This window comes from Kogia breviceps, chromosome 5 (genome assembly GCF_026419965.1).
Source record: "Kogia breviceps isolate mKogBre1 chromosome 5, mKogBre1 haplotype 1, whole genome shotgun sequence".
Taxonomy (NCBI): domain Eukaryota; kingdom Metazoa; phylum Chordata; class Mammalia; order Artiodactyla; family Physeteridae; genus Kogia; species Kogia breviceps.
In genome coordinates, this window is record NC_081314.1 from 149,486,699 (window position 1) to 149,499,414 (window position 12,716).

The 12,716-nt window shown below is 43.0% G+C and overlaps 1 protein-coding gene across 16 annotated transcripts in view; it reads left to right on the plus strand.

Annotated features, from left to right (window-relative positions):
* PCNT (pericentrin) overlaps positions 1-12,716 on the plus strand; it is a 106,895-nt gene that overhangs the window by 65,498 nt on the left and 28,681 nt on the right. For all 16 annotated transcript variants that reach the window (XM_067035300.1, XM_067035303.1, XM_067035299.1 and 13 more), the window contains 2 exons: positions 6,708-7,589; positions 7,941-8,126. In XM_067035300.1, the coding sequence (XP_066891401.1) occupies positions 6,708-7,589; positions 7,941-8,126 (1,068 nt within the window). The remainder of the gene's footprint in view (positions 1-6,707; positions 7,590-7,940; positions 8,127-12,716) is intronic.

The window sequence follows — 12,716 nt, forward strand, 5'->3', positions numbered from 1 at the left end:
AAATATTTTCTGCCATTCAGTAGGTTGTCTTTTTATTTTGTCGATGGTTACCTTTGCTGTGCAAAAGCTTTTAAGTTTATTTAGGTCCTATTTGTTTATTCTTGCTTTTGTTTCTTGTGCTTTAGGAGACAGCATCGAGAAAATATTGCTACAATTTATGTCAAAGAGTGTTCTGCCTGTGTTTTCCTCTAGCAGTTTTATGGTTTCTGGTCTTGCATTTAGGTTTTTTTTTTTTTTTTTTTTTACAGTTTTTATGGAGCTATGTATATATATATTTTATAACTTATTTTTATATTTTATTTTATTTATTTTTGGCTGTGTTGGGTTTTGTTGCTGTGCATGGGCTTTCTCTAGTTGTGGTGAGCGGGGGCTACTCTTTGTTGCCATGTGCAGGCTTCTCATTGCAGTGGCTTCTCTTGTTGCGGTGCGTGGGCTTCAGTAGTTGCAGCACACGGGCTTAGTAGTTGCAGCATGTGAGCCCTAGAGCACATGGGCTTCAGTATTTGCAGTGCGTGGGCTCAGTAGTTGAAGTGTGCAGGCTCTAGGCACGTGGGCTTTGTTGCTGTGTGACATGTGAGATCTTTCCGGACCAGGGATCGAGCCCGTGTCCCCTGCATTGGCAGGTGGATTCTTAACCACTGCAGCACCAGTGAAGTCCTGTGCACTTTAGGTCTTTAATCCATTTTGAATTTATTTTTGTATATAGTATTAGAGAATGTTCTAATTTCATTCTTTTACATGTAGCTGTCCTGTTTTCTCAGCACCACTTATTAAAGAGGCTGTCTTTTCTCTGTTGTATATTCTTGCCTCCTTTGTTGTTGATTAATTGACCATAAGCGTGTGGGTTTATTTCTGGGCTCTGTATTCTGTTCTGTGGATCTGTGTGTCTGTTTTTGTGCCAGTACCATGCTGTTTTGATTACTGTAGCTTCATAGTACAGTCGGAAGTTAGGGAGCATGGTACCTCCAGCTTTGTTCTTTTTCTCAAAATTTCTTTGGCAATTTGGTGTTTTTTTGTGGTGCCATATACATTTTAGGATTATTTGTTGTGGTTCTGTGAAACCTGTCATGGGTATTTTCATAGGGAGTGCATTAAATCTGTAGATTGCTTTAGGTACTATAGGCATTTTAACAGTATTCTTCCAATCTCTGAACATGGAATATCTTTCCATTTCTTTGTATTATCTTCAATTTCCTTCATCAGTGTTTTATAGTTTTCAGAGTAGAGGTCTTTCACCTCCACAGATAAGTTTATTCCTAGTATTTTATTCTTTTTGATGTTTTATTTCTCTTCTGGTACTTCAGAGCAACAGATTCCTCTATATTAATCTTTTATCCTTAAACTTTACTGATTTCAGTTTAGTTCTAATAGTTTTTTGTTGGAGACTTTGGCGTTTTCCATATAAAGTATTAACATCATCTGCAAATAGTGATAGTTTTAGTTTTTTCCTTCCAATTTGGATGCCTTTTATTTCTTTTTCTTGTCTAATTGCTGTGGCTAGGACTTCTAATACTATGATAAATAGAAGTAGCAAGAGTGGGTATTCTTGTCTTTTTCCTGATTTTACAGGAAAGGCTTTCAACTTTTCACCAATAATATGATGTTAGCTGTGGATTTGTCATAAATGGCCTTTATTATATTGAGATATATTTCCTGTTTACCAACTTTGATGAGAGTTTTTATCATGAATGGATGTTGAATTTTGGCACATACTTTCACTGCATCTATTGAGACAATTGTGTGTTTTTATCCTTCCTTTTGGGAATGTGGTGTATCATATTGGTTGATTTACAGATATTGACTCCTCCTTGCATCCCTGGAATAAATCTCACTTAATCATTGTGTGTGATCTCTTAATGTATTGTTGGATTGGTTTTGCTAATATTTTGTTGAGGATTTTTACATCTATATTCATTAGAGATATTGCTGTAACTGTCTTTTTTGGTAGTATCTTTTTTTGGTTTTGGTATCAGGGTACTGATGACCTCACAGAATAAGTTTGGGAGTGTTCCCTCCTCTTCAGTGTTTTGGAATTGTTTGAAAAGGATAGGGATTAGCACTTCCTTACATGTTTGGTACAGTTCCCCTGTGAAGCTGTCTGTTACTGGACTTCCGATTCTTTTGCTAATTTTTTAAAAGTTGGGTTCATTTTCTTATTGTTCAGTTTTGGGAATTCTTTATATCTTCTGAATACTTTTTTGATGTATGATCTGCAGATATTTAACCCACTCTGTGGTTTGTCTCTTCACTCTTCAATAGTATGTTCCACAGGTCAAGACCTTTTTAGTTTTGATAAAGTTCAATTTATTAAATTTTTTAATGGGTTTTGCTTTTGGAGTTGTATCTAAGAGCTCTTCTCCTAACCCAAGACGACAAAAATATTCTCTTATGTTTTCACTTAGAAATTTCATAGTTTTGCTTTGTATTCAAGTCTATGGTATACTTTATATTTGGGCACATGGATGTCTTATTTTTCCAGCTCTCTTCAAACGTATCTGAACTCTGTTCAGTTATATTGATCTAGGTTTCTCTTTCTTTACTAACATCACGCTATTTCTATTTCTATGCTTTTACAGTAAGTCTTGAAACCAGGTATGTAAGTCATCCAACTTTTTCTGTTTACAAATTTGTTTTGGCTATTCTGCTTCCTTTAACTTTCCATGTAATTGCAGAAGCAACAAAGTGATATCTGCAAAAATGTCTTGCTGGTGTTTTGATTGGGATTGCATTGAATCTCTAGATTGATCTGGAGAAAATTAACATCTTAACAATTTTGAGTCTTCCAAACCATGAACATGGTGTAAGTCTCCATTTATTTGTCTTCTTGGATTTCTTTCAGTGATGTGTGGTTTTCAATTTATATATCCTGCATATATTTTGCTAGATTTATATCTAGGTACTTTATTTTTTGTTGTGCTACCTTAAATGATATGTTCATTTAATTTTAAAAATGTTGTGTTTTATTTAACGTTAAATTCTAATATGGTAGATTATATTGATGAATTTTCAAATATTGGACCAGCCCTGAATCCCTGGAATAAACCCCACTTGGTCATGGTGTATGGTTCTTTTATATCTGCTGAATTCTATTTACTAGTGTTTTATTAAGAATTTATATATTCATCATGGATTTTGGTCTGTAGTTTTCTTGTGATATCTGTCTGGTTTTGGTATCAGGGTAATATTGGCCTCACTGAATGAATTGTTCCCTCTTCCGTTTTCTGTAAAAGATTATTCAGCATTAGTGCTATTTATTATTTAACTCATTACTGATGGGGGGATTTTTGCAGAAACAAACACCTGTGGCCGGCGATTTTTATTTTGGCCAGCCAAAAATAATTCTGTTATTTCAGTAACACTTTGCAGGTTATTACATTTAATAGTTACACCTGATGCACCTGTAAAATCTCCTAATTTTTGTGAAATGTTGTCTTCATCCACTCTTCTGTAGAATCAAAGGAGCATTCTCCAGCACCGTGAGTTTCATTTTCACTTTCCGTATTGGAATTAATCACTAAGGTTTTCCATCCTTTTGTTGATCTAATATTCACATCATCTGAATCAGAACTATATTCTGAAGAATTATCATTTTCTGAGACGCTAGTATATATGTTGCTCGGACAATCAGAGAAAGTATCTGTAAAAATTCACTGAAAAATTCTTCTTCACTCAAAATTTCACGAGGCGTTATTTTTGAAAATTTTACATTTATAACATACACAATGTTGGAACAAAAACCTAACAGAGCAAAATGTGAATGATAATGACAATCGTAAGTTATGTAACGAACCCTTGATCCGTTTTAAGCTTTATTTAGCAACTTTGCACAGTGATGTTAATTGTATCACTCTCTAAAAACGTATTGATACGTCTCTAGCCAATAACATTCGGATAACAGAAGACGTATTAATATGTTTCCTGTCAATAATGTGTTAATTGTTGAGTAACACCATCTGGGCCTGGCAAGTTCTCTTTTTGTTTTTTGGGGTTTTTTTGTGGTACGCGGGCCTCTCACTGTTGTGGCCTCTCCCGTTGCAGAGCACTGGCTCCGGATGCGCAGGCTCAGCGGCCATGGCTCACAGGCCCAGCCGCTCTGCGGCATGTGGGATCTTCCCTGACCGGGGCACAAAACTGTGTCCCCTGCATCTGCAGGCAGACTGTCAACCACTGCGCCACCAGGGAAGCCCTTGTTTTTTGTTTTTAAATTGCAGATTCAATTTCCTCAACACTTATGGGGTTGTTCAAATTAATATTTCTCACTGGAAAGTTTTGGGCCATTATTTATTGAGGTATTTTTTTGCATCATCCTCTTCTAGAGCTCTAGTTACAAATACGCCATACCTTTTATATTGTCCTATGGGAATTGGAAGCTGTGTGCATTTTTTATAATTCTTTTCCTCTGATGGGATAATGTCTGTGACTCTTCAGACTTTGAACTCTGTCATATTCAGGATTTTCTCAAGCCCATTGGAGTGACTTTCTAAATTTCCAGTCTTTTTGTTTATCATGAACATGCTTACCTTTATGTCCTTGAACACAGTTATAACATCCTTATTTGCTTGTTCCAGCATTTTTGTCATCTCAGTTCTAGTTGTCACTGGTTGTCTTTTCGTGTCAGAGTAGGCCATGTGATGCTGATTTTTTTTTTAATAATTTTGATTTGTATCCTTTATATTCTGCAAATAATGTCTTGGGAACTCTTGCTTCCCCAAACAGTGAGATTTTTCTTTCAGTGGTAGTCATGTTGGTCGGACTTGAAGTTTGCACTCTGTCTTGCCTGTAGAGATCGCATGAAGTTTGGTTTCCCTTCTCTGCTTCTCTGTCTGTTGTCTTTTTCTCTCCAGAGCCCTGGCAGCCCTGGCTGCCCCAGTTCCCTCTTCTTGGCCTCATCTGGCCACACTGCCTGACGGCACAGCCTGAGAGATGGAAATTCCCCCGTCTGGCAGCCTTTGCTGCATCAGAATCCCCAGCATGACGTCCTGGGCCTGTAGGCAGGTGGGATGTACGTCTGGGTTTCACGGAGTCGGTCTGCATGCCCATCGTGGGGCTCCGTGGGCCCTCTTTGTGACACCGTGCTGGTGCTGACTCTCCAGATGCCCACAGAATCCGCTGGCTGAGAGAGAAGCACCCTCTGAGCCTCACTCTTAGCTGCCTGGGGTGCGTGGCACTGTCCCGCGTCAGAAGGCACCACTCCTCCCACATTCAGGGAGATGCGACACACAGGTTCTGGCCCTTTTTCTGTGTTCTGCAGCTGCAGTTCTGTTCTTCCCTCTCTGCGTCTTGTGAACATTGTTGCCCTTCTGCTTCCTCACTTGCTCCAACTGCACTGTATCTTAGAGGACTTATTTTAGATTTTAGTGTCTTACTTTTTAACGCCACTTTCACGTGCTAGCTTTGATATTTTAAGTGTGATGCTTGTGTTGTGACTTTGGCGCTTTTGTTGTGCACACGTTTTCATCTCAGTGTGCTGAGTGTGCTGAGTGCATCAGGCCAAACGTGTGCAGACAGAGTTACCCCGACTCCCTTCAGTCGGCTGTGGGTGGGGAGACGTGGGTCTGTGCAGCACACAGCGCGGGGCTGGGTAGAGGGTCTTGCCTCCCACTGAGAACTTTTCTTTTGCCAGCTACATACAGTGGCATTCAGTTGTGGTAAGTGTCTGTGTGACGTACAGCTTATGCCATCCAAACCAAAACCAAAAATCAGTTTTCTTATTTTTGTTTTCACTATGGGCCAGGTTTAGATTACTATTTAAAGTAATGGTTATGTAGTAATGTTTAAGTAGTGAAACCAAGAATTGTATGAAACTCTTAATTTTTAGGACGTATAAGACGTTACTATAATCAGTTGGTTGAAAATTGTTAACTAGAACACAGACTGCTTAGAACTTTTTAATTTTTTGGTCACTACTATTGGTGTAATCTTAAGAGAATGTCATTTGGAGCCATATTGACATAGATTTCAATTCTGATTTTCCATTTACTGCCTGTGTGGTCTTGGCAAGGTATTTCGTATCTAAATTTCAACTGTCTCATCTTTTAAGTAGGAACAGTAACGTTTCTTATCTTAAAACTGTTGAGAATTAGATTAAATAGCCCAAGTAGAAGCATCGTTCAGTGCCCGGTGTGTTGCGTCCCCGCTGTGCACAGTGGGAAAGCGTGCTGTGTGCTCTGGCTCATTCGTGTTCTTCATGACTACAGACTGCCTCAGCCAACCTTCTCACTTTTATTCCTGTTCTGGTGTTAGAATGACACCGAAAATCTAAATACCCCTTTAGGAAAATCAAACAAATCAAAGTTGTTTAAATGTTAAGAAAATAGACACTTAAAAGGTGGTGAAAACATTCATGTGTAGTGTCATCGACTGAGATGTGGCCAAGTTAGAGCTTCCCCTGAATCCTGGCAGCTGAGGGTTGGGGTCTGTCACAGTGACGGGGTGTGGCCTTAATGAAGCGTTTGAACGAGCAACAAAGCAGCAACTGCAGATATGAATATTTGACCATTTTGACATACTTGAAGTAGCTGGGTGTTCTGGGTGTTCTTCAGATCTTAATGTCATTTGGTGATGTTGTTAGCTACTTCCACAGCTACTTTTAAGATGCGAAGTCTCTCCACTTCTGTAAGAATGAGTTCAGGCCCAACTGTAAGTGGAAAGGGGAACTTCTGAAGTTGATGTATGTAATTTGCCTCTGAAATGTGCTTTTTCTTCAGGTTGTGTATAACAGAAGTTCTGAAATCGAAGAGCTGAAATCCATTATTGAGAACTTGCGAGAGAACCAAGAGAGGTTACAGAAGGATAAAGCACAGGAGGTTGAACAGCTCCATGAGGTCATCGAGAAACTGCAGAACGAGCTCCTGCTCGGGGGACCCGCAGCGCCCCAGGCCGGTGACGGCAGAGCCGCCAGCCTGCAGAGCGAGCTGCTGGGCCTCCCGGCCGAAGGTGCCGAGGCCCGCGCGGAGCTGGAGGGCGAGCTGCGTGCCGCCCTCGAGGCCAAGGAGGTCCTGAGCCGGCTGCTGGCCGAGCAGGAACGCGGGCACGGCCGGGCCCTCGAGGCCCTCCAGCAGCGCCTGCAGGCCGCAGAGGAGGTGGCCGCACGGCAGCTGGCCGCGTCGGGGCCCGGCGCCGCCCTCAGGGAGGCCGAGGTCCAGGCCCTGGCCTCCCAGATCCGCGAGTTCGAAGCTGCCCTGCGAGCCAAGGAAGCGAAGATCGCAGAGAGAGAGTTAGAAATCGACGCTCTGCACCGGCAGAAGTCAGCCCACTCTGCCGAGCTGGGGGCCATCCTGGCAGCCGTGGCCCGCTTCCGCTGCGCCCTAGAGCAGCAGCTTCTGGCGGCTTCAGGGGAGCCCCCCGAGCTGCAGCGGCTCCGGGCGCAGTGTGTCCGCCTCAGCTGCCAGCTGCAGGCGCTCAACCAGCGCTTCCTGAGGTGCCAGAAGGAGCCGGACGAGTGGCAGGCGCGCGGGGCCCACGTGGCAGGCAGCTCCCGGGGGCGGGCGTCCCGGGGTGAAGAGGCCTCCTGCCACGAAGAGGTGGAACAGGATGTGTGTGGCAGGCAGCTGGCTGAGGCCCCCCACGGCCACGGCGGTAACCCACAGGTGGGCTCCTTCTTCGTCAGGCCGCGGGTGGCGCAGCCTCTGTGTGTAGAGAGCTGCGTGTGCACGTGGGGAGCTGGGGGGCAGCTCTGCTGTGTTCCATGTCTGCTGGGGGCCTGCTTCGTGGGGTTGCCCCAGCTCCAGCACGGGTTGACCTGCTGTGCGCACCTCCGGTCTCCTGCTCCACGTGTGTGATCTGGTCCTGAGCTGTGGGCTCTCCCCCGGGGCCTGCTGGCTGGTGCTCTGGCTGCAGAGCTCCTGCGACTCGGAGGTGGCCTCACTGCACTTCTGACTTCGTGATGCCTTCGGCTGTGTGCTCATAAGCATTGTCCTTGTTTTCTCTGCTCATCGCAGAGCCCTATTAAGGAGGACCCACAGCTGGCCAAAGCCCTGCCGACGTTGACCCGCGCAGGTCTCAGCCAGCAGGACAGCGTGATGTCGGTGCTCGCGGTCTGCCAGCAGCAACTGGAGTCTGAGCTGCTCTTAGTGAAAAAGGAAATGTGCCTGCCTGCAGAGAATGGAGTGTCAGGAACGGCGAAGGTGCCTGGGCATGTTTGGGGGTTGGTGGGGCACAGGACACGGCAGCTGGTCGTGGGCAGAGACACCCAGCGTCTTTGCTGCGACGGCACAGGTTACATGGACTGCAGACAGGGGCGCCTTCTCCAAGTCCGCCACTCTTGGCGGTGCTGCTCAGATACGTTTTGAAATTTCCCCTGTGTTTGCTTTAAGCACACATTTCCCATGGTCTAATCAGCTTGCAAAAAGTGAGCAGTCAGTTACTTTTTCCTCATAGTTGATACCAGCAGGATTTTACTGGGCTCCGGGGCTTGTGTCTGGATTTTCCCTGTGAGGACAGTTGCCCACAGCTGTGCTGCCTCCACAACCTTCATCACTTGCAAAGGCTTCACATTTATTGCTTGAACCTCAGGTGTTTTCCCTACATGTTTTCATTTGTCCTCCCAGCAAAGAAGAGCAGAGAAATCTACGATTCAGTAGTTTTAAATTCTGATCACCAGGACAGAAGCTACAAGAAGGCTGCCTTTTCTTTTCCAGGGTGGGGAGGGTGCAGGTTGGCAGCATCAAATTGTTGCAGAGCTGAGATGTTTGAGAACCAAAAGTGGGCTTGGTTCTGAAGCCTGCTCAGACGCGGGCTCTCGTGAGCCAGTCACCCTGCTGGTGTGGACGTTGCACACTTCGCTAGGTGTTCCAGCCCCTCACCTCCCGGGCTGCGCCACGAGCCACGCGCACCGTGTTGGGAATTGGAAGATGCTGAATCCCACGGCACACGGGGCTCTGGGCGTGGGTCTGCGGTTTTGATAGAGGAAGCCTGCGTCTGACGTCCTGTGTTTATCAGATGCCCTCAGAAAATGCATTCTGTTTGGAGAGAACCTTCACCTATTCTGTGTAGCAAACTTGTCCCAGCATCCTTGTGATAAGAACATTTCTTTAAATTCTTAAAAGAGAGCTCGGCCCTGGGATATCCTGAGCTGGTTGCCAAATTTTTAGGAGTTACACACTGACAAGGAAATTCCAAATTCATTCCATAAATTACAATTTTGTGTTTTCAGTGTTTGCATATAGAACGTTCCAGGCCTTTTTCCTGAAAAAACCCCCCAAACAAGAAACTTACATCCTCGATAAATGGCCACAGAAATAGCTTATAACTGTTGCCTTTTTTTGCGTTGTGTGTGGCAAAATACATATACAATTTACATCTTAATCATTTTAAAATGCATAGTTCAGTGGTATTAAATACATTTATAATGTTGGGTGACCGTGCATCTCCATAGCTCTTTTCAGCTTGTAAAACTGAAACTACTCATTTAAACAATTAACTCCCATTTCCTCCTTCCCCCAGGCCCCGGCAACCACCGTTATGCTTTCTGTTTCTGTATGATTTCTGAGATACTCTAAGTGTTTACATAAGTGGAATCACACAGTATTTGTCTTTTTGTGTCTGACTTATGTCACTCAGCATAATGTAATGTCATCAAGGTTCATCTGTGTCATAGCAGGTATCAGAATGTCCTTCCTTTTTAAGGCTGAATAATATTCCATTGTATGTATACACCAGAGTATGCTTATCCATGCATCTGTCGATGGACACTTGGTTCGCTTCCACTTTTTTTTTTTTAATAAATAAACAAATTTTTTTTTTCGGCCGCGTTGGGTCTTCGTTGCTGCACGCGGGCTTTCTCTAGTTGCAGCGAGTGGGGCTACTCTTCGTGGCGGTTCACAGGCTTCTCATTGCGGTGGCTTCTCTTGTTGTGGAGCACGGGCTCTAGGGTGCGCGGGCCTCAGTAGTTGTGGCATGCAGGCTCAGGAGTTGTGGTACATGGGCTTAGTTGCTCTGCGGCATGTGGGATCTTCCCAGAACAGGGATTGAACCTGTGTCCGCTGCATTGGCAGGCTGATTCTTAACCAGTGCACTACCAGGGAAGTCCTGCTTCCACATTTTAACTGTTGTGAATAGTGCTGTTATGAACATGGATGTGCAAATATCTCTTTGAGACCCTGCTTTCAGTTCTTCTAGGTATCTACCCACAACTAGAGTTGCTGGATCGTATGGTAATTCTACTTCTAATTTTTTGAGGAGCTGCTGTAATGTTTTCCACAGTGGCTGTACCATTTTACATTCCCATCACAAGTGTACAAGAGTTCCAAGTTCTGAACATCCTCACCAATATTTGTTACTCTCTGGGTTTTTTGGGGTTTTTTTTTTTTGATAGTAGTCATCCTAACGGGTGTGAGGTGTATCTAATTGTAGTTTTGATTTGCATTTCTCAGATGACTAGTGATAGTGGATATCTTTTCATGTATATGTTCTTCGGAGAGATGTGTGTTCAAGTCCTTTGGCAAATTTTGAATCAGGTTGTATGGTTTTTGATTGAGTTTTAGAAGTTCTTTATATATTTCTGGGTATATTAATCCCTTATTGTGTATGATTGGCAAATATTTTTTCCCATTTTGTGGATTGCATTTTTACTCTGTGGGTAGTGTCTTTTTTTTTTTTTTGGCTGTGTTGGGTCTCTGTTGATGGGCGCGGGCTTTCTCTAGTTGCAGCAAGCGGGGGCTGTGCTTCGTTGCGGTGTGCAGACTTCTCACTGCAGTGGCTTCTCTTGTTGTGGAGCACGGGCTCTAGGTACGCAGGCTTCAGGAGTTGTGGCACGTGGGCTCAGTAGTTGTGGCTCACGGGCTTTAGAGCGGAGGCTCAGTAGTTGTGTTGCACGGGCTTAGTTCCTCCGTGGCATGTGGGATCTTACTGGACCAGGGCTTGCACCCATGTCCCCTGCGTTGGCAGGCAGATTCTCAACCACTGCACCACCAGGGAAGCCCCTCTTCTCTTGTGTTTAATTGATTTTTTAAAATGGTGAAATGTTTAAATTCCTTTCTCACTTCTCTTTGTGTATATTCTTTTGCTATTTTCACATTTAGCATCCTAACATAAAGCACTCTGACTTGAATTTATACAGCTTAAGTTTAATACCACATAAAACTCTGTTCCTTTGTGGCTGCATCCCCACTCCTTTTGGTTTTTGATGTAACAAAAAGCCATCTCTGGGGCTTCCCTGGTGGCGCAGTGGTTGAGAATCCGCCTGCCGATGCAGGAGACACGGGTTCGTGCCCTGGTCCGGGAGTGATCCCACATGCCGCGGAGCGACTAAGCCCGTGAGCCATGGCCGCTAGGCCTGCACGTCCGGAGCCTGTGCTCCGCAATGGGAGAGGCCACAACAGTGAGAGGCCCGCATAACGCAAAAAAAAAAAAAAAAAAAAAGCCATCTCTATACTTATTTGCCTTTAAACATAAACTAATAATTCCTTTAAATGCATTAATCTTTTAAATTATGTAGAAAACAACACATGGAGTTAGAAACTAAAGTTACAGTGATACTAACTTTTAGACCAATAACTTAGGAATATGTATATTAGTCTTTTAGTTCATGATGAAAACAAAAAGCGCAGTTATAAACCATTGTTACAATAACGTTAGCTTTTATAACTGCCCACGTATTTACCTTTATTAAGATCTTTATTTCTCCATACAGCTTTGAGTTACTGTCTAGGGTTCTTTCATTTCCCCTGCTGGACTCTCTTGAAGGTTTCTTACAGGGCAGGTTTTAGTGGTAACAAGATCCCTCAACTTCTGTTTATCTGGGAATGTCTTAATTTCTAACCTACTGTTGATGGAGCTTTGCTGTATTTAGGATTCTTAGTTGACAGTTCTTTTTCTTTTAGCACTTTGACTATATTGACCTACTGTCCTCTGGTCTCCAAAGTTTCTGGTGGAGAAATCTGTTGATAGGCTTATCAAGGATCCTTTGTATGTGACAAGTCACTTCTCTCTTGCTGTTTTCAAGATTTTCTCATTGTCTTTGGCTTTGTGTAAGTTTGATTATTATGTGTCTTTGGTGTGGGGCTATTTGAGTTCATCTTACTTGGAGTTCATTGAATTTCCTGGGTATTTATGTTCATATCTTTCATCAAGTTTGGAAAGTTTTCATTCATTATGTCTTCATATATTCTCTTTGCTTCCTTCTCTCTCCTGTCTTTTGGGACTCCCATTGTGTGTATGTTGGTTTGTTCAGTGGTGTCCCACAGTACTTGAGTCTCCACTTACTTTTCTCAATCTTTTTTTTTCTTTTCCCCAGACTTGATAATTTCCATTGTTCTGTCTTTGCATCCACTGAATCTTTCTTCTGCCTTCTCAGATCTACCTTTGAATCCCTTTAGTGAGTTTTTAATTTCAGTTATACTTTTTAACTCCAGAATTTTATTTTTTTTCTTTATTGATACTTCTATTTTGTTCATGCTTTTTTTTTTTTTAACTTCACATTTTCCTTAGTTCTGTGAGCATCTTTAAGAAGGTTATGTTAAAGTCTTTGTCTAGTAGATCCATCATCAGGTCTTTTTCAGGGATGGTTTCTGTTGACTTACTTTCTTTCTATGCCTAGGCCATACTTCCCTGTTTGTGATTTTTGTTGTTGTTGTTGAACACTGAATATTTTTAATCTATTAATGTGGTAAATCTAGAAATCAGACTCTCCCTCTTTCTCAGTATTTACTTTTTTGTTGTTGTTGTTACTGTGGGTTTTTTTTTTGGGGGGGGGTTGATGTCTCTGTGCTAAGAAT